General features: G+C 36.5%; 1 protein-coding gene across 3 annotated transcripts in view; it reads right to left on the bottom strand.

Annotated features, from left to right (window-relative positions):
- PREPL (prolyl endopeptidase like) overlaps nt 1-22,962 on the bottom strand; it is a 52,079-nt gene that overhangs the window by 19,245 nt on the left and 9,872 nt on the right. For all 3 annotated transcript variants that reach the window (XM_065890961.1, XM_065890963.1, XM_065890962.1), the window contains exons 2-5: nt 6,332-6,454; nt 5,019-5,085; nt 4,247-4,453; nt 2,913-3,048 (exon numbers count right to left, since the gene is read on the bottom strand). In XM_065890961.1, coding sequence (XP_065747033.1) covers nt 2,913-3,048; nt 4,247-4,453; nt 5,019-5,085; nt 6,332-6,454 — 533 coding nt within the window. The remainder of the gene's footprint in view (nt 1-2,912; nt 3,049-4,246; nt 4,454-5,018; nt 5,086-6,331; nt 6,455-22,962) is intronic.

Raw genomic sequence — 22,962 nt, 5'->3', positions numbered from 1 at the left:
TATCTGGCAGACATGTGGTTACAGGGAAGTGAGAACACAAGCATCTCTGTAAGTAACAGTTTTCTTAGAAAGAGAAGTAAAGTTGTGGTAACTACCAAGCAAAAACCTACAGTAGATACACAAAATATAAAGAGAAGGGAATCAAACTATATAGCACTATGGAAAATCATCAATTCATTAAGGAAGACAGTAGGAAAGGAAGAACTGGGAACTCTTGATCCAAAGCAGCTAGAAAACATGAAAAAGATGGCATTAGTAAGTCTTTAGTTGTTATAAATTACTCTAAATGTAAATGAATTAAATTCTCCAATCAAAAGGCAAGAAGTGGCTAAGCAGATAAAAAAAGAACTAACTATATGCTGCCTATAGTAAGAGATTCATTTCAGTTGCATGGACATACATAGGGTCAAAATAAAGAAAAAGACATTCCACACAAGTAGAAACCAAGAGGGAGCAAGGGTAGCTATACTTGTATCAGATAAAATAGACCTTAACTCAAAAGCTCTAACAAGAGATAAAGAAGGCCACTACATAATGACAAAGGTGTCAATTCGTCAAGAAGATTTATAACAAGCATAAATATATATGCACTCGACATCAGAACCCTCAAATATATTAAGCAAATATTAACAGATCTGAAAGGAAAATAGACAACATAATAATAGTAGGGGACTTTAGTAGCCCACTTTCAACAATGGATAGATCATCCAGGCAGAAAATCGGTAAGGAAACCTTGGACGTGAACTATACTTTAGAACAAATGGATCTAACAGACGTATACAGAACATTCTGTCCAACAGCAAAAAAAAAATAAAAATACCATTCTTCTCAAGTGGACCTGGAACACTCTCCAGGATAGATTATGTGTTAGGTCACAAAATAAGTCTTAACAGGAAAAAAACTGGAAAATTCACAAATATATGGAAATTAAACAATACACTCCTAAACAACCAAAGGGTCAAAGAAGAAATCAAAAGGGAAATAAAAAAAAAAACCTTGAAGTAAATGAAAATGGGAATACCACACACCAAAACCTAATGGATGCAGCAAAATCAGTTCTAATAGAGGCATTTATAGCAATAAACACTTACATTAAGAAAAAAGAAAAATCTCAAATGAACTTCACACCTCAAGAAACTAGAAAAAGAATTTTGGCTAACCTTACTTGTGAGAGCAGAATACTGAAACCTGGGGATCAAAGCAAACACAGTAAAAAAAAACAGCTCTGTCTTAGAAGTTCTACAAAGACCTTTATTACATTTTCTCTACTGGTATGCTGCTTTTCCCTCTTGGTCCTTCCCTTTGGATTAGGGCTGTTAAGTACAGTTGACCCTTGAACAACATGGATTTGAACTGGTGGGGTCCACTTATACACAGATTTTTCTCAATAAATACATACCACACCATCTGTGGTTGGTTGAATACTCTGATATGGAACAGTGGTTAAAGAGAATACTCTGATATGAAACAGTGGATAAACAGTGAATACTCTGATATGGAACAGTGGATAAAGATATGGAACAGTGGATAAAGAGGGTCAACCGTAAAGTTATAGGTGGATTTTCAACCACATGGGAGTCAGTGCTCCTAACCCCCAGTTGTTCAAGGGTCAACTGTATTCAGAATCGACAAACTAATCTGTGCTTTGGAGATCAGATGCCAAACTAGGTTTAAACATACTTAATTATGGTTAATTCTTTTTGGGGTAGAAAAAGCATACTAGAAGCCAAAAATCAAGAATCTTAAATGTATGTATAACTCAATCTTAGAACTTAGGATAGTAACAACATATGGCAATTAAGTACCTTATTCAAGGGTATGACTCACAGGGTCAATTTTGAGTTTTATTCACAAGATGTGAAATGGTTCACAATCATAAGTCATTGATACAATGTAATAAATTACTAGCTTAAACTGTCATCTCCAAAAGATATCCTTGACAAATGACACATAAAGTAGTGGATCGTATGAATAGCTGGTTCTAGTAAATTCTCATTAAAACAATCATCATCAGAAAAAAGCAATGACAGCATTACTGAACCCAGAATGTTAGTTCTATGGGTTGGAATAATACAATTTCTCCAGACCTCAAGTTCTTTATATAAACTGGGTGTTGTATAAGATTTTCTTTAAGGTCCTTGTCAGCTCTGAGATTTTATTAAGTGAAGGGTTACTTTTCTTGCTTTGGGTATCAATTTTACTGTCATAGATTTGGTGTTAAAGATAATTTTTCTCTCTTGCAAAATCTGTTCAGGCATTGTCCAAATTATACTGTAAGAGGTGACAGGACCCTGGTGTTAAGAAATAATTTATCATAAATCATTTGGAAAAGTGTATCTGGGTAAGAGTTAAGGGATTTTGCCAGATACATTTATTATCATTTCCTCCCAAGCATGGTTAAGTAGTAATATGAGGCATAAGTTCTGAAGCAAAAAGAATTAGCTTTAAAGAGGAATTACCAAAGTATTGGGGAAAGTAAAATTTAAAGACCAATGTATATAATGGTTCAAAGCAAGCAATTTAAAATTCAGGTAACCTATATGAAATAAATGGTGAATTCTGTGTAACTGGCACCATGGTTATTCTAGTTACGACTTACAAGAGATTCATAATTACTGCATGGAAACCATATTAAATGTTTAATTAACAACTCCTCTCATGTGTCAGTACAGAGAGAATGTCAGTGACTCAGCATTTGAATCTAATGATATATTTGTGTTCACTCTGAAGTTTGAATGTAACTAATTTCCAATTTTGAATCTAAACCACTTATAAAAGAATGCTTATGCTCCTCTTAGCCTTATTATATCTGATTCCAGCCAAAATCAATGTTTTAAGTCAACCAAGAGCAGCACTTTAGATAACTAGAGAAATATTCTGAAGAAAAAGACTTAATTGCATTGTTTTAGTACCTTGGGTCTTTTTCTGTGTAAAAACGTTCATTACGCCTGTTATCACCAAAAGTGGCTCGATATACATCATGACAGCGAAGGTTCCTCTGGAAGGTGTAGAATAAAACATCTTCATCTTCTTCATCCTTTACCCATTCTAAAAGAAAATAATTAAAGAATTATATATATCCACCTATTTACAGTTTAAAAAAAAGAAAAGGCACAGTGCATTCTAATTTTGAGTGCCAAACAGAAGAGATGTGCAAGTTTATCCCTGGAAATCTAAATCTAACATAGGTTTGACTATGTCTAACCCTGTTATTTATAAGCCAGAGATATTTCCAGAGAATAAGATACTACTACATCAATTCTAAGTTTTCAAGTAGTTATTAGTCTCAGGGTACTCAAGTTTCTAATAAGAGGTGAATATTCAATATTTAAGAAAGACTTTGGTAAAGTCACATTTGCTTTCAGGAGATGAATTATGTTTAGATCTACAACCTCTAAATCTGAGGAAATTTTGGACCATTTTCTCTCATGCCTAAATGTTTTCTGCCTGTTTTCAAGCCACAGGATATCTCAAACTACTAAATATGGTGTTTTCTAGATCTTACCAGAGGCTGTCAATGAAAGTTTTCACACAATTACATCATGACTGCCACCTGGCTGACAGTGACTGTAAGACATTATTGTATAGTATGCATTCTGATTTTAGAGAGGTTAAAATGTACAAGAGGTATGCCTTAGAATCAATTAGATACGGTATAATTTCTATTCACTGCAAAAGCATTTAGTTATTAAACAATGGGGACATTTATGGCAGAAAATAAAAAGGGAGGATGAAGTATAAACATATATATCACTCAGTGATAAATTTAAAGTTGGTTCTATTGGTAAAAATATCATAGCTTTTATTGAATAAGTTAGTTCATCGTGTTCCAGAGTTCCTTGGTAGTGACCCTGGGCAATGCGCTATAATGGCTTAACAAGATGATGTGAAATGAAAAAATTATACCCAAGCTTAAAGTTGAATAAAATATTAAGAGACAATTTATGTGAAAATGTACTCTAAATAATAGCAAAGAATTACTGATATATTAACATATACTGTACAACCTGGACTCCAATTACAATACTTTTAAAAACATGAACATGAATTTGGATATTTAACTAAAGAAGGGAAGGTCTCCTGAATAAGAGGCACAGAGGAAGGTATAGAGTCCACAGGGATAAACAGATCAGGCATTCATCCTCTCATTCACTCACGTGAGCAAGTAAAAATGTTTGCAAAGTGTGGACAATCCTCTTTACTGTTGCCTTTTCAATGTAGAAGACTGTTTTGGTTGGTGGCTTACCAAAACTGGACACATTTGGGAAAGAAGCTTCCATTACAGGTTGATCACTGAGCTTCACAACTACACAGGTAGATGCTTCAGAATCTTCAGTTCTTATCTTGGCAGCTACATATTTTTCATCAGGAGCAACTCTGATACAATCAATGAAGGGTTGCTCTAATTTAAGTTCCTCCAAATTGAACAAAACTTCATAATTATCATTGTCTGCTGCATAAAGAAAAGGATAAAGGAGATAATTCCACAAATATATACTTCAAAAAATTTTAAATGGTATTTCAATGTTTTAAACTAGCATTCCGCTTCTGTAAGAGGCTATGTTTTGGCATCTTTGAACACTGACAGCAGTTTGATGTGTACAGAAAATGGCACTAGTATTTAATACTACCCTACGCTATTCAATATTATTCAATGCATCAACCTATGTGATGTTACTTGATAGTTATAGTCTATATAGAACCTAGAAAAGTAAGAAAACGTTAAGTGACCCTGAATAGTCTATATAGTGCCTAGCACAGTATCCAGGATTTGGTAGATGCTCAAAAAATGCTGGTTCCCACCTCCATTCTCTCTGCCAAAGCTTCTGAATGTAGCTGTTAATTATATCTTAGGCAAACCCAGAAATTAAAAAACTACTCATTTAAAAAAAGAGAAAAAAACCAGAAATTGAAAACAGATATTTTCTATACCTTTGAAAAATCAATACCAAATTTCCAATGAAAAATGTGAAACCTGAAAAATCAGATATTTCTTAAAAGGAAAAACTGTTTTGTACCTTCTTCATCTTTGGAACGAACCAAACAGCAGCCCTCTTGATAATAAACAAAACCACCATGTTTAATCTGACAATGAAAAGAAACAAATGGTTTATTTAATTACAATTTATTCAATAATTTAAAAACAATTTAAGTAATTGTTTAGTGATCTGACTAGTCAAGATGAAGAAATGAGATCTTTTATAAGCAAACGTGTTGCAGTCTATGAATGAACATATAAAAAATACAAAATGAATCACTTTTTACAATATAGTGATTAAGATATGGTTTTCATATGTTTACAATCAATCACTGGAGGAGTTTTAATACATAAATATAAAAGGCAACAAAGAGAAGGCATTAACGAAACCTACATCAGTTGTGACTGTACAAACCACTTTAGCTTTACTTCTGGAACATTTGACAATTAACAGAGATCAAGTGGCATCTTTAAGATAATCCAAAATGATGCAGATGTGGAAACTGTGACTTAGACTAGTCTGAAACTAGTCAATTACTTTCTGAGAGTCTTTCCTTTAAAATATGCTGTCACTGCCAATTGTCCACGGTTTGATCTGATTTTACACAAAGCATCTCACCCTCTGTGAAGGTGACAGATAGAGACAATTTAAGATTGAAAGACTATTACCAATATATGAATCATGCTCTTGTCTAATTCCTACATATTAAATGCAACTGACTGATATGATTTCAGGTAGCTTAAGACAATTACTACTTGCTAGTTAGTGGCATAATTTGAATCTGGAATTCCTCATCCTTAACCTATTGCTATTTCCATTCTAGTACGTATGTAATTTTCATTCATAAGCTGTGGCTCTGTTTTCCAATCTTACCGAAAAATTTTCAACATGCATGTTCAATCTGTTTCAACTGAATATTTATGACTGTGGTAACCACAAAATAGTCAAGCAAATACTTGGATTTCATGGTATTGTACTATTTAAAGTGAATTTTCTTTTATTAAAAAAAGTACAGATAGAACAATCAAATAATTTTCAAGTAATAAAACATTATGAGTTAGTTTCATTTGAACTTCTCCTTGGGAGTATTTAAAAAATTTAAAAACAGAATTGTTTTTTTCCAAAAACCAGAATTAATATTATATGCTTGGAAATTCATCTTGGCTTTGATCTTTATAATTTATTTAAAGGACCATACTCAGCTTACTCTTTGTTCTTTAAGTTTTTCAGCATATTTTAAAGGCCAAAAGCAGTCTAATTTTGATGTGGGATTATGTTTATAAATCACAAGGTATTTTATTTGTATCCTGACTGGTAATATCAGATTAAAAAAAAAAGGTATGATATCCTACCTCTGCATTGATGATTTCGTATTCTTCTTGTGGCTGTGTTTCTAATTTTGTTCTCACTTTTTCAAATGCATCCATGTTTTCTGAGAGGGATTTTTTGTTTTCTTGTTTAATAGGCAAAAATTCCTGGAAAAAGTTTTATCAGTATGATCATAATATTTCAACTAGGGAGAAAACCTTTGCTTTTTAAAGGTAATTCTTATTTCCTTTTCATTCAAGTACTACAACTTTACGTCTATACCTATGAAATAATATGCATTTCACAGATCTTAAATGTTTCATAAGCTCAATAAATTATTTCCTCTTTTTCATTTAAAAATGTAAACAAGTAAGGTGGATACTTGATGACTATACTATTAATTCAAATGGCTAAGTCCCTAAGATGCAGTAGTACTAAGAAGTGCTGGAAAGTCTTCAGAAATATTATGAGAAAGCAGTAAAGGAAATCCTATGAACATTTACATATTTAATAGCCAGGTGTGAGAAGTAAAAGTCTACTGAGTTTTATAAAGTACTGAATACCTCCTAAAAAGGGGAAAATGTCAAAGGGAGAGGAAGACATTACCATTATTAATAAATGTTCACTATTATTTTATTCACAGCAAGAGTTATGATAAAAAGTTTTTCGTACTTTATATCTTCATTAGCCATAATTTTTCTTCTCATGGAGATAAGGAATCCTCCGCATAGAACTGTTTATTAGCTCAAAAGGCAAATTAATGCTTTATAAAACAGAGCTTCTCTTTGAGGTTAAAAAATATATATATACTCATCTTCAAAAAGGAAAAATAATGGAAAATTAACAAGTAGAGATATAGGTGAAAGCTAAAATAAAGCACTCAGTGTCTTATTAGGAGTATCTAATAAGCTAACAGCTTAAGTAAGTTGATCTCTGGTGAGCATATAAATATCATATGAATTATTAAAATTTGGATAAGGCAAAACCTTAGTTGTCAAATTAAAAAAAGGGTTGAGGGGCTTCCCTGGTGGCGCAGTGGTTGAGAGTCCACCTGCCAATGCAGGGGACATGGGTTCGTGCCCCGGTCCGGGAAGATCCCTCATGCCGCGGAGTGCTAGGCTCGTGAGCCAAGGCTGCTGAGCCTGCGCGTCCGGAGCCTGTGCTCCGCAACGGGAGAGGCCACAACAGTGAGAGGCCCGCGTACCGCAAAAAGAAGAAAAATAAATAAATAAAGGGTTGAATAATTCAACACTCCACAGGTTTCCCTTGCTTAAGGAAAATAATTCTAGCCAAGATTTTAAATGTCAGCTTTCTGCCAAAGATGACAACTGTAGTGATTTGTGCCAGAAAGAGCACTAAGCCTTTGGTTAGGACCTGCAACAGCTGGTAAATATTTATTGCACAAGGGTATCCATGATACTTTACCAACAGTGTAGAGAATGTAAGCTATAAATACAGTTTATATCACAAGGAGTTTACACAGTCTAAAATTAAACACAAGAATAAAACAGAAAAATCACCAAAGCAAATTAAATGAAAAAATAATCATTCACAAAGTTTTTTAGAGTTTTTGAGATGCTTTATGATTTGGACTAGATTCACATTACCAACAATGGCTATTACAGTAGTCTAAATCATTCAGTCTCTACTTCAACTGAAGTCTCTACTTCAATAATAAAATTAATATGATTAATGATTTGAAATTCAAATTCTAAAGGCTTTTTTTTTTTTTTTTAGTATTTCTACAAAATCTAGTGTTAACCTTTAGTGAGGCAAAATATCTATACCAATAATTTCCTATTATCAACCAAGGCACAAATCAGAAGATCGCTAGAAATCTATCTTGAAACTATAACTTAGTGGTAGAAGCTACCTTTTCATATCCAGATATATGCTTATCTATTCTGTTAATTCCTATTAGAACTTTTGAAGTACAGTCAGGATGGCTATGAAGAGAGTATCTCTTTCTACTACCTTGCAGCTCCTAGCACACTGTAGGTGAGGAGCTGGGCTCTGTGGTACGTGGGCCTCTCACCGTTGTGGCCTCTCCCGTTGCAGAGCACAGGCTCCGGACACGCAGGCTCAGCGGCCATGACTCATGGGCCTAGCCGCTCCGCGGCATGTGGGATCTTCCCAGACCGGGGCACGAACCCGTGTCCCCTGCATTGGCAGGCGGACTCTCAACCACTGCGTCACCAGGGAAGCCCGGCTCTGCCGCTTTTAAACACCCATTCTTATTGAGAGCCATGGCCAATGCCAGGCTAAGGCAACAGGGCTGGGCCCAATATCTATCCTCCTAAACTTATTTTACACTCTTGATTAACCTTTTTCTGTGTCACAAATCCAAATAAACTGAGCTTACGTGAACCAAAATAACCCTGAAAGCAATAGGATTTTTAACTGCCTTAATAAAATGGAAGTAGAATTCGAGAGTTTTGTAAGTAATTCCTCGAAAGGAATTACTTCCAGGGAAACTGAGATTTTATATAATAATCATAAAGTACTCCAAATTGGTTTTGGTTTAAGTTCTGTCGCCAAGAATACCCACTGGGTGTTTTAAGCTTTCATTTCAATGCCAGCTAGCATTACCATCAGGGTATGCAGCTAAACCTATCCATTTTAGCCAAGTATCTTAATGCAGGGGTTCCCAACCTCTGGGCTGCGAACTGGTACCTGTCTGTGGCCTGCTAGGAAGTGGGCCATACAGCCGGAGGTGAGCGACAGGCGAGCGAGCAAAGCTTCATCTGCTGCTCCCCATCGCTCGCATTAGCACGTGAACCATCCCCCCCCCCCGCCCGTCCACGCAAAAACTGTCTTCCACAAAACTGGTCCCTGGTGCCAAAAAGATTGGGGAACACTGTCTTAATACATGAATAGTCTATTGGTTTTAAGGGAATATACTACCTAAAGGAGCTGAGGTGAGGAGAGCTTTAAATTTTAAGAAAGTTACATGTACAGTATCACTCAATTAGTGGAAAAAAGCAGCATTCCTTCCCACCTTCTGGGTGGCCCACCACAAAACCATTTTACAACGGAAACTCATAAGACAAGAGAATGGAATATGAACTTCACATTTTATTAATTTATTTTTTGGCTACACTACGTGGCATGCAGGATCTTTGTTCCCCAACCAGGGATCAGACCTGTGCCCCCTACAGTGGAGGCATGGAGTCAACCACTGGACTGCCAGGAAAGTCTCTGTAAACTTTATTACAGCAAATAATAATGAACTCTAAAAACAGAAAATAGCACAACAGAAGAACAGTGGGCAGCTTTTAGTCAAGATGGTGCTATTAATTAAAGGCTCATTCCAAGTCTGGGGCAGGGAGAGTAAAAAGTAGGCTTACGTCATTTTGTGTCAGAAAGCAAGAAGTGTTCAAAGGTTCATGGAGATGTGTCAAAAGAACACAAAGGCCAGTTTAAAGGGGTTCCTACTAGCCACATTTGGGACAGTTTGAGCATCAAAAACAATAATGACTGTAATTGATTATAATAAACTGAAAAAAATAAAAACAACAATTTAACAAGAAGCAAAAACCAAACACACCTAACTAAAATAAAAAAAATAAAAAGAGGCTACAAAAAAAGGGGGAAACTCTTCTTAACAGAATACTACCACCTAATAAATGTAGAAAGAATAACAGAAATAGAAAATCATTAGCAACCCCCAGTGAAACAAATGATTAGGGTAAAGATCATCCTTGGTTATTAAACTCATTAAATGAAATGATGTCAGGTAATAAAATATTTGCACGAAGTATTACCTTAAGTCTACTTAGTAACTGCAAAGGGAATAATGGCCTGTTAACAATGGAGAGAACTAGCAGTTATCACCTTAACTGAAATTGTCAAGCTTAGCACCATTAATAATGGGACAAGTTGAGATTATGTGTCTTCCTGAAATAATGTTAACGTGAAACATTTCAATTTAATACAGAAAAAGAGAAGAGTAAACCTAAAGGAACTAGAAGGAAGTAAAATTAATTTGTTTCAATTAAGTTGATACAGTAACTAATGAGAAGACCAAAAAAATAAAAAAGTTGGTTCTTTTAAAAAATGTACTAAGGGGCTTCCCTGGTGGCGCAGTGGTTGAAGAGTCCGCCTGCTGATGCAGGGGACGTGGGTTCGTGCCCCGGCCCGGGAGGACCCCACACGCGGCAGAGCAGCTGGGCCTGTGAGCCATGGCCGCTGAGCCTGTGCGTCCGGAGCCTGTGCTCCGCAACAGGAGAGGCCACAACAGTGAGAGGCCTGTGTATCGCAAAAAAAAAAAGAAAAAAAAAAGTACTAAGAAAGACATGTATAGCAAAACTGATTAAAAAAATGATAAAACACTACGAGTGAAAAAAATGACATAATTACAGATATAGTAAAGATTATTAAAACTTAAAATAACATCCTTTATGCTAACATATTTGAAAACATGATAGAATGGATAATATTGCAGAAAATAAATTACCAAAACCAACTACAAAAAAAGCTGTATAAGCTAATAAATATCAAAGAAATTGATAACTAAGTGTTCCCTTCTTAAAAGAGACACAAAACCCAGATACTTTCAAAGGTAGCTTTCTCTAATCCTCAAGGAAAAGATAATCTCATATGTCAACTATTTAAGAAAAAAAATGCCAACTATTTAAAACTACTCAACTTATTTTATCACGCTAATATAACCCTGACACTAAAACTAGACAGTGACAACATTAGACAATTAAAAACCAATCTTACTGTAAAATATGGATTGAAAAAACTCTAAAATTCATAAATCAATGTATTTTTAAAAACACAAAATAAAAACAGTAATAGTAACAATAAAATCCTATGTGACCAAGTAGGATTTACCTTAAGAATGAAAGGATGGTCCAATGTTAGAAAAATCCATCAATCACAAATAAAGGAAATAAATCTTAGGCCCATTTCCATTAATGCAGAAAAAAACAGAAAATAGTGCACTTAAAAAATGATAAAAACCTTAAATTAGGAAGAGAGGAACTTCCTTGACTTAATAAATGATCTCTCTTTTTTTACACAAAACCATACTAATCATCTGTGAAACTCTTTTCAAGGCTCTTAATTATATTCATTTAAAATATCTAGTTATATATGCTGCTTATTTTCTTATTCAAAAAGTGACTGTTAAATGAAGGAAACTAATTGTTTCCAATGCTCCCTGCTTCTAATTTGTCTCCTTGAGCCCAGTAAGATTTTTGCCCTTCTCATTCCACTGACTGCTCTTGTCAAGGTCACTGATGGCCAGAGATATTATGGGGGGGGGAGAGACAAGATGGCAGAGTAGAAAGATGTGAGCTCACCTCTTCTTATGAAAACACCCAAATCACAACTAACTGCTGAACAACACTGGCAAAAAATTCCTGGAACCTACCAAAAAAAAGATATTCTACATCCAAAGACAAAGAAGCCACAACAAGATGGTAGGAGGGGGGCAATCCTGATAAATCAAATACCATACCCATCGGGTAGATGACCCACAAACTGGAAAATAATCATACCAGAAAAGTTCTCCCACAGGGGCAAAAGTTCTGAGCCCCACATCAGGCTCACCAGCCTGGGCGTCTGGCAAAGGGAGGAGGACCCTCAGAGAATCTGGCTTTGAAGGCCAGCAGGTTTTGATAGCAGGAATTCCACAGGACTAGGGGAAACAGAAACTGCACTCTTGGAGGGTGCACACAAAGTCTCATGTGCACCAGGGCCAAGGGAAAAAATAAATGACCTCAAAAGAGCCTGGGCCAGACCTACTGGCTGGTATTGGAGGGTCTTCTGTGGAGGCAGGGGGTGGCTGTGGCTCACTGTGGGGACAAAGACACCAGCAGCAGTAGTTCTGGGGAGTACTCATTGGCGTGAGCCCTACTGGTGGCTGCAATTTTCTCACCAAGACCTGGCCTCACCCAACAGCCTGTAGGCTCCAGTGCTGGGATATGTCAGGCCAAACAACCAACAGGGCAGGAACACATCAACAGACAGGCTGCTTAAAGTGTTTCTGAGCACAGAGCTTCCTGCTAAACACACCCCTTGACATGGCCCTGCCCACCAGAGGGACAAGACCCAGCCCCACCCACCAATGGGCAGGAACCAGTCCTTCCCACCAGGAAGGCTGGACAAGCCTCTTAGGCTCATCCACCAGCAGGCAGACAGCAGAAACAAGAAAAACTACAATCCTGTAGCCTGTGGAACAGAAACCATAATCACAGAAAGTTAGACAAAATGAGATGGCAGAGGAATATGTCCCAAATGAAGGAACAAGATAAAACCGCAGAACAACATCTAAGTGAAGTGGAGATAGGCAATCTACCTGAAAAAGAGTTCAGAGTAATGATAGTAAAGATGATCCAAGATCTTGGAAAAGGCACAGACTCAGAATATACAAGAAATGTTTAACAAAGACAGAGAAGAACTAAAGAACAAACAAACAGAGATGAACAATAAAATAACTGAAATGAAAAATACACTTGAAGGAATCAATTGCAGAATAACTGAGGCAGAAGAACAGATAAGTGAGCTGGAAGATAGAATGGTGGAAATCACTGCTATGGAACAGAATAAAGAAAAAAGAATGAGAAGAAATGAGGACAGTCTAAGAGACCTCTGAGACAACATTAAAGGCACCAACATTCACATTATAGGGATCCCAGAGGAACAAGACAGAGAGAAGGGACCTGAGAAAATATCTGAAGAGATAATAGCTGAAAACTTCCCTAACGTGGGAAAGGAAACAGTCACTCAAGTCCAAGAAGCACAGAGAGTCCCAGGCAAGATAAACCGAAGGAGGAACATGCCGAGACACATAGTAATCAAACTGACAAAAATTAAAGACAAAGAAAAAATAATAAAAGCAACATGGAAGAGCAACAAATAACATACAAGAGAATTCTCAAAAGGTTATCAGCTGATTTCTTAGCAGACACTCTGCAAGCCAGAAGGGAGTGGAGGATATATTTAAAGTGATGAAAGGGAAGAACCTACAACCAAGAATTCTCCAATCAGCAAGGCTCTCATTCAGATTCAATGGAGAAATCAAAAGCTTTATAGACAAGCAAAAGCTAAGAGAATTTGGCACCACCAGACCAGCTTTGCAACAAATGCTAAAGGAACTTCTCAAGGTGGAAAAGAAAAGGTTACAACTAGAAACAAGAAAATTAAGAATGGAAAAGCTCACTGGTAAAGGCAAACATACAGTAAAGGTAGGAAATGATCCACATATAAATATGATATCAAAACCAGCAATCGTGAGGAGAGTACAAATGCAGGATATTGGAAATGGATTTGAAATTAAAAGACCAGCAACTTAAAACAATCTTGTTTACATATAGACTGCTATATCAAAACCTCATGGTAACTGCAAACCGAAAATCTACAATAGATACACCACAAAAAAGAAAAAGGAATCCAAACACAACAGTAAAGTTAGTCATCAAATCACAAGAGAACAAAAGAGGAAGGGTTGAAAAGAAACCTACAAAAACAAATCCAAAACAATTAACAAAATGGCAATAAGAACATACATGTCGATAATTACTTTAAATGTAAATGGATTAAATGATCCAACAAAAGACAAAGACTGGCTAAATGGATACAAGAATAAGACCCATATATATGCTGTCTACAAGAGATCCACTTCAGATCTAGGGACACATACAGACTGAAAGTGAGGGGATGGAAAAAGCTATCCCATGCAAATGGAAATAAAAGAATGCTGGAGTAGCAATACTCATATCAGACTAAATAGACTTTAAAATAAAGAATGTTACAAGAGACAAGGAAGGATACTACATAATGATCAAGGGATCAATCCAAGAAAAAGATATACCAATTATAAATATACATGCACCAAACATAGGAGCACCTCAATAAATAAGGCAACTGCTAACAGCTGTAAAAGAGGAAATCAACAGTAACACAATAGTGGGGGACTTTAACACCCCACTTTCATCAATGGACAGATGATCCAGACAGAAAATCAATAAGGAAACACAGGTCTTAAATGACACATTAGACCAGATGAACTTAATTGATATTTACAGAGCATTCCATCCAAAAGCAGCAGAATACACATTCTTCTCCAGTACCCATGGAACACTCTCCAGGATTGATCACACGGTGGGCCACAAAGTGAGCCTTGGTAATTTAAGAAAACTGAAATTGTACCAAGAATCTTTTCCAACTACAATGCTAGGAAAAGAAAACTGTAAAACAAAACAAAACAAAAAACTGTAAAAAACACAAACACGTGGAGACTAAACAATATGCTACTAAACAACTAATGGATCACTGAAGAAATCAAAGAGGAAATCAAAAAATACCCAGAGACAAATAAAAACAAAAGCATGCCAATCCAAAACCTATGGGACACAACAAAAGCAGTCTTAAGAGAGAAGTTGATAGCAATAAAATCTTACCTCAGGAAACAAGAAAATCTCAAACAACCTAACCTCACACCTAAAGCAAATAGAGAAAGAAGAACAAACAAAACTCAAAGTTAGTAAAAGAAATCATAAAGATCAGAGAATAAATAAATGAAATAGAGACAAAGAAAACAACAGAAAAGATCAATGAAACTAAAAGCTGGTTCTATGAAAAGATAAACAAAATTGATAAACCTTTAACCAGACTCCTCAAGAAAAAAAGGTAGAGGGCTCAAATCAATAAAATTAGAAATGAAAAAGGAGAAGTTACAATGGACACCACAGAAATACAAGGGATAAGAGACTACTACAAGCAACTATATGCCAATAAAATGGACAACCTAGAAGAAATGGACAAATTCTTAGAAAGGTACAATCTCCCAAGACTGACCCAGGAAGAATGGAAAATATGAACAGACCAATAACAAGTAGTGAAATTGAAATCTGTGATTAAAAAACTCCCAACTAACAAAAGTCCAGGACCAGATGGCTTCACAGGTGAATTCTATCAAACATTTAGAGAAGAGTTAACACCTATCCTTCTGAAACTCTTCCAAAAAACTGCAGAGGAAGGAACACTCCCAAACTCATTCTATGAGGCCACCATCACCCTAATACCAAAATCAGACAAAGATACCACAAAAAAAGAAAATTACAGGCCAGTATCACTGATGAAGATAGATGCTAAAATCTTCAACAAAATATTTGCAGACTGAATCCAACGATATATTAAAAGGATCATACACCATGAAAAAGTGGGGTTTATCCCAGGGATGCAAGGATTTTTCAATATCCACAAAACAATCAGTATGACACACCACATCAACAAATTAAAGAATAAAAACCATACGATCATCTCAATAGAAAAAGCTTTTGACAAAATTCAACACCCATTTATGATGATAAGTCTCCAGAAAGTTGGTATAGAGAGAACATATTTCAACATAATAAAGGCCATATATGTCAAAACTATAGCTAATATCAAACTCAGTGGTGAAAAGCTGAAAGTATTTCCTCTAAGATCAGGAACAAGACAAAGATGTCCACTCTTGTCACTTTCATTCAACATAGTTTTGCAAGTCCTAGGCATGGCAATCAAAGAATAAAAAGAAATACAAAGAATCCAAATCAGAAAAGAAGAAGTAAAACTGTCACTGTTGCAGATGACATGATGCTATCCATAGAAAATTCTGAATAAGCTACCAGAAAACTACTAGAGCTCATCAATAAATTCAGTAAAGTTGCAGGATACAAAATTAATACCTAAAAATCTATTGCATTTCTATGCAGTAACAACAAAAGATCAGAAAGAGAAATTAAAGAAACAATCCCATTTACTCTTGCATCAAAAATAATAAAATATCTAGGAATAAACCTACCTAAGGAGACAAAAGACCTATAACCGCATAACTATAGGACACTGATGAAAGAAATCGAAGATGACACAGATGGAAAGACACACCATGTTCTTAGATTGTAAGAATCAATACTGTCAAAATGACTATACTACCAAGGCAATCTACAGATTCAATGCAATCCCTATCAAATTACCAACGGTATTTTGCACAGAACTAGAACAAAAAATTTTAAAATTTGTATGGAGACACAAAAGACCCTGAATAGTCAAAGCAATCTTGAGAAAGAAAAACAGAGCTGGAGGAATCAGGCTTCCTGACTTCAAATTATACTGCACAGCTACGGTAATCAAGACAGTATGGTACTGGCACAGAAACAGAAATATACATCAATGGAACAGGATAGAAAGCCCAGAGATAAACCCACGCACCTATGGTCAACTAATCTACGACAAAGGAGGCAAGACTACACAATTGAGAAAAGACAGTCTCTTCAATAAATAGTGCTGGGAAAACTGGACAGCTACATGTAAAAGAATGAAATTAGAACATTCTTTAACACCATACATAATAATAAACTCAAAATGAATTAAAGACCTAAATGTAACAGCAGATACTATAAAACTCTTAGAGGAAAACATAGGCAGAACACCCTTTGACATAAATCGCAGCAATATCTTTTTCAATCCATCTCCTAGAGTAATGGAAATAAAAACAAAAATAAACAAATGGGACCTAATTAAACTCAAAAGCTTTTGCACAGCAAAGGAAACCATAAACAAAACGAAAAGACAACCCACAGAATGGGAGAAAATATTTGCAAAGATGCGATCAACAAAGGATTAATCTCCAAACCTACAAACAGCTCATGTGGCTCAATATCAAAAAAAACAAACAACCCAATCAAAAAATGGGCAGAAGACCTAAATAGACATTTCTCCAAAGACATACAGGTGGCCAAGAGGCACATGAAAAGATGCTCAACATCACTAATTATTAGAGAGATGCACACCAAAACTACAATGAGATATCACCTCACACCAGTCATAATGGTCATCATCAAAAGTCTACAGTGCTTCCCTAGTGGCGCAGTGGTTGAGAGGCCACCTGCCGATGCAGGGGACATGGGTTCATGTCCCGGTCCGGGAAGATCCCACATGCTGCGGAGCGGCTAGGCCCACGAGCCATGGCCGCTGAGCCTGTGCGTCCGGAGCCTGTGCTCCACAATGGGAGAAGTCACAACAGTGCGAGGCCTGCGTACCGTAAAAAAAAAAAAAAGGCCACAAACAATAAATGCTGGAGATAGTGTGAAGAAAAGGGAACCCTCCTACACTGTTGGTGGGAATGTAAATTGGTACAGCCACAATGGAGAACAATATGGAGGTTCCTTAAAAAAACTAAAAATAGAGCTACCATATGATCAAGCAATCCCACTCCTGGGCATATATCTGGAGAAAACCATGGTTTGAAAGGATGCATGCACCCCAATGTTCATTGCAGTGCTGTTTACAATAGCCAAGAATGGAAGCAACCTTAATGCCCATCGACAGAGGAATGGATAAAGAAGATGTGGTACATATATACATTGGAATATTATTCAGCCATTAAAAAGAATGAAATAGTGCCATTTGTAGCAACATGGATGGACCCAGAGATTATCATACTAAGTGAAGTCAGACAGAGAAAGGCAAATCTCATACGACATCGCTTATATGTGGAATCTTAAAAAAATGATACAAATGAACTTATTTCCAAACTGAAACAGACTCACAGACTTAGAAAACAAACTTATCGTTTGGGACTTCCCTGGTGGCACCACGAATAATCTTCCTGTCAACGCAGGGGGCATGGGTTCGATCCCTGGTCTGGGAAGATCCCACATGCCGTGGAGCAACTAAGCCTGTTCGCCACAACTATGGAGCCTGAGCTCTAGAGCCCATGCCCCACAACTACTGAAGCCCAGGTGCCCTACAGCCTATGAGCCACAACTACTGAGCCCACGTGCCACAACTACGAAGTGTGCATGCCGCGACTACTGAGCTCACGTGATGCAACTACTGAAGCCCGCGTGCCTAGAGCCCGTGCTCTGCAATAAGAGAAGCCACCACAATGAGAAGCCCATGCACTGCAACGAGAAGTCCACGCCCTGCGACAAACAGTAGCCCCCATTCACAACAACTAGAGAAAAACCCGTACGCAGCAACGAAGACCCAACGCATCCAAAAAATAAATAACATTTTTTTAAAAAAGAAAAACTTATGGCTAACCAAGGGGAAAGGTGGGTGGGGGGAGGGATAAATTGGGAGTTTGGGATTGACATATACACACTACTATATTTAAAATAGATAACGAACAAGGACAGTACAGGGAACTCTGCTCAATATTCTGTAATAACCTAAGTGTGAAAAGAATCTGAAAAAGAATAGATACGTGTATACGTATAACTGAATCACTTTGCTGTACACCTGAAACACAACACTGTTAATGAACTATACTCCAATATAAAATAATAATTAAAAAAAATAAGATATTACTTCATTAAAAAAAAAAGGTCACTGATGGCCACTACATCACAAAGTACAAATGTTAATTCTAGGTATTCACAGTACTTGACCTATCAGCATTATGAAACAGTTGATGACCTCCTCCTCCTAAAAACACTTTTCTTCACTTGGCTTCCAGGACACCTCATTCTCATTGTTTGCCTCCTATCTCACTGGCCCTTCTCAGTGTCTTTAGCTAGTTCCTACTCAACTCCTTGGCTCTTACCATCAAAATACCCTGGACCACTTCTTTATCTATAGTGTACACTAATTCCTTTGGTGATCTCATCCAGTCTCATGACCTTAAGAGCTATTTATGTGCAGAGGACTCCTAAATTTATATGTCTAACAAGTATGTCAAAAAATGTCCAAAACTGAACATCCAACTTCCCCATGTACCCTCTCCCCACAAAAATCTCCTGTTCTGTAGGCAATCTTTCCTATTTTCATAAATAACTATTTCCAAGCTGCTCATGCTTGAAAGTATTAGTCTTCTTTGTCTTTCTCTCTTGCCACAATCAAGTGATCTGCAAACCTTGTCAATTCTACTTTCAAGATATATCTAGAATCTGACCACTTCTCACCTTGTACTATGCTGGTGGTACCAGTATCGTTTCTCCTTTGGATTACTGCAATAGCCAAAATGCTCTGTTTCTGCCTCTATCTTCTATAGTCTATTTTCAACAAAGGAACTAGAGTGAGACTGAAGTCAGATTATATCACTCCTTCACTCAAAACCCCATCCAATGGTTTTCCCATCTCACTCAAGAGGAAAAATCCTTATAATGGTCTGCAAGAGCCTAAAGGATCTTGCCCCATTACCTTGCTGACCTCATCTGCTACTACATTCCTCCCTCAACCACCTACTCTGAGCCACACTGGCCTCTTTGATGTTTCTTGAATATGTTAGGCTTGCTCCCACCTTACTTTCTTAGAACTTACTGTGCCCTATGCCCAAACACCTACTTGAAGCTATTGCTCAAATGTCATCTCAGTTAGGCTTGCCTTGACCACTCTACTAAAATCACAGTTCACCCTATCCCAACATGGCCTATCTAATATTTCCTTGTCCTATTTTATTTTTCATTGTACTTATTGCCTCTGACATACTTTATATTTTACTCACATATTTTTTTATTCTTTCTCTATCCCTAGAAGTAGAATGATAAGCTCCATGAAGGCAGGTATCTTTGTTTCCTTTGCTCAATGCTATATACCCAATGGGTAGAATGATGCATAGCAGGTGTTCAACAAATAATTGCTGAATTGAATGAAACACAGAGAGCACAAAGCATAAAAATTTAAAGACATTTAACAAAAGATATCATAAACAAAGTGAAAAGAGCACAAATATAGAGAAGATATCTATGCACAAATAAAAGACAAAGGATATGTAAAAACCTCCTATGAATCAGTAAGAAAAAGACAAACTCAATAGGAAAAATGGTCAAACATCATCAATAAGCAATTCAGGAAGACAAAACCAATGATGTCAATAAACATGAAGAGATGCTCAACCTCATTATTAGGGCAATGAAAATTAAGCAATAATGACATACTATTTACCCATCAGCAGGGCAAAAAGGTCTGATAATATCAAATGTTATTCAAGATATAGAGATAGGATTCTTATATATCCCTTTCTATCTGAGTGTAAGATAGTTCTATCAATTCAGAAATTAATTTAACAAGAAACATTAGGATGTGAATACAATTAGGAATTCCAATTCTAGATATAGACTCTAGAGAAAGACAAGCACACATGGATAAGGAGATACAAGATTGTGCTCTGCAGCTTTTTTGTTGGGTAAGTCTGGAAATTGGAAACAACCTACATGCTTGTCCAAAGAAAACAGATTAATTGTGGCATATCATAGAATATTACGCAGCAGTTGTAAAAAATGAGACAGATACATATATTAACGTGGAACCTCAAAATCAGAATGTTGAACAGCAAAGCAAGTTATACAATTGTATGTACACTATATACCTAAAGTTGTAAAACATGCAAAACAATATATGATCAGTGTATACAAATATATATGCTATCAAATTACATAAAAATAGAATGGGGCTTCCCTGGTGGCGCAGTGGTTGAGAGTCCGCCTGCCGATGCAGGGAACATGGGTTCGTGCCCTGGTCCGGAAGATCCCACATGCCGCGGAGCGGCTGGGCCCGTGAGCCATGGCTGCTGAGCCTGCACGTCCAGAGGCTGTGCTCCGCAACGGGAGAGGCCACAACAGTGAGAGGCCCGCGTACCACAAAAAAAAAAAAAAAAAAAAAAAAAAAAAAGAAGAAGAATGGAAAGAGGGTAAGGACAATGATCACCACTGGGGAGGTAAGGAAGATACTGTGATCAGGGAAGTACATAGGAGTCTTCAAATACATCTGTAACTTTTCTGGTTAAGAAAAAAGTCACACTGAGTAGTGGATACATGGGTATTTGCTATTGTGTTCTCTCTCTCTTTGTATATATCTGTAGTGACTTATAATAAAAGATATTTAAAAGAAAGGTGATGTGAATCAAGTTACCTGAGGTTTGGTTCTGACTCCATTAATTTTTATAATTTTTAAAAATTTTATCTTGGGCTCAGTGACTTTAGTTTTTTCATTTATAAAGAAAGAACTCACACATTTCCTGATTTCAAAACTTACTAGAATGTTATGGCAATCAAGAGTGTAGTACTGGCCTAAGGACAGACATACAGATCAACAGGATAGAACTAACAGTCCAGAAATAAACCCTTACATTTATGGTCAGTAGATTTTTGATAAGCGTGCTAAGAAAATTTGATGGGAAAAGCACAGTCTTTTCAACAAATGATGCTGGGCTAAGTGGATATTCACAAGCAAAAGAATGAAGTCAAACTCTCACCCTTCATAGCACGTACAAAAAATAAATTCAAAATAGACCAAAGACCTAAAGAAAGCTCAGATTACATGATTTCTTAGGTCTTTCTTCAAGCAGTAAAATTTATGGTTACATGAAAAGAAAATATCATTCATTCAACTATTAAGTCATCCACAAACATTTACTGGTTATCTAGTATGTGGCAGTCATTAATGCTACGTGTTGGGCATATAAAGATGTACATTGTAAAATTCTTGTCTTCAGGGACTTACCAATGTAATGGAAAGAGGGAAAAAATTTAAATAATAATAATTATATAATAATAATAAGTAGCACAGAAGTAAATACAGTGTCATGCCTTTTATGGCTTCAACCACTACCTATACATGGACCACTCTTCCCAAATTCCAGACTCATATACCCAGCTGATGAGTAAAGTCTCCAAATCAGTAGTGAGTTACATTTACTCCTTCTCCTTCCTCACCCTTAACATCTGAGTAACGGTAAGGCTATACATGTGACTGTGAAATAAGTCTGTTCGAAACATAAAGATGATCCACATGTGTTTTCAAATGTTGTGATTTTGAAAAGTTAACATGATGTCTATCCCAGTTAAGGGGGATATCAGCCTGCAATCAAATACAGTAAGAAATCGGAGGGAATTCCCTGGCAGTTCAGCAGTTAGGACTCGGTGCTTTCACTCCCATGGCCCAGGTTCAATCCCTGGTTGGGGAACTCTACTAAGTGGGATAAATAAAGATCAGAGTAGCTCTGTGTCAGTTTAGGTCAGGTTTTGCAAAAAAAAAAATAATAAGTAAATATTTTTGTAAGGGACTTCTGGATTTTAGAATCCAAATAGATCAGAGATTATCACCCTATGTTCTCTATTATTCTACTAAAATGCCCCAAATAAAATGTAATCACTGTAACTGTGAAGTCTGACTGATTCTATCTCTTCAATCCTCCCTCAAATCTTACACTTTTCTCCATTTTTCTGGCTATGTCCTTAGTTTAGGCTCTCATCTTCATTCACCTTACTGACAAGGCTTCCTACTTCCAATCTATTTTCTGCAATTCTGTCAGAGGGATTCTTCTAAAATGCAAATCTGATTGCATCTACATTTTTCAATGACTTTCTATTGCTTTTAGGATGCAGTTCAAATTTCTCACAAGATTTACACAACTGCCTATACATGATCTGGCCCCTGCTTACTTTTTCTGGTTCATCTTTGACCATTTTGGCTACAGTACTTGTAGGGATTGCCCTCTCTCGATGTGGGGCTCTTACAAATGTTGCTCCCTATGCCTGGTATTTCCTTAACTACACTCTCAGTTCTATTTCGTCTAGCTCAATCCTTTATTTGGGGACTTAGGTTCAAGAATTACACTGCAACCCACAGAATGGCATTCTATAAAATAGATGTAGGCCCCTATTTATGGGGACAGTCATTCACTCAACAGTATTTATTACTACGTCATGCACTGTCTCAGACAATAGGGAAGCATTAT

The sequence above is a fragment of the Phocoena phocoena genome, chromosome 14 (genome assembly GCF_963924675.1).
Source record: "Phocoena phocoena chromosome 14, mPhoPho1.1, whole genome shotgun sequence".
NCBI classification, from domain to species: domain Eukaryota; kingdom Metazoa; phylum Chordata; class Mammalia; order Artiodactyla; family Phocoenidae; genus Phocoena; species Phocoena phocoena.
The sequence above is the reverse complement of the archived record's forward strand: the minus strand, read 5'-3'. Positions and strand labels throughout refer to the sequence as shown.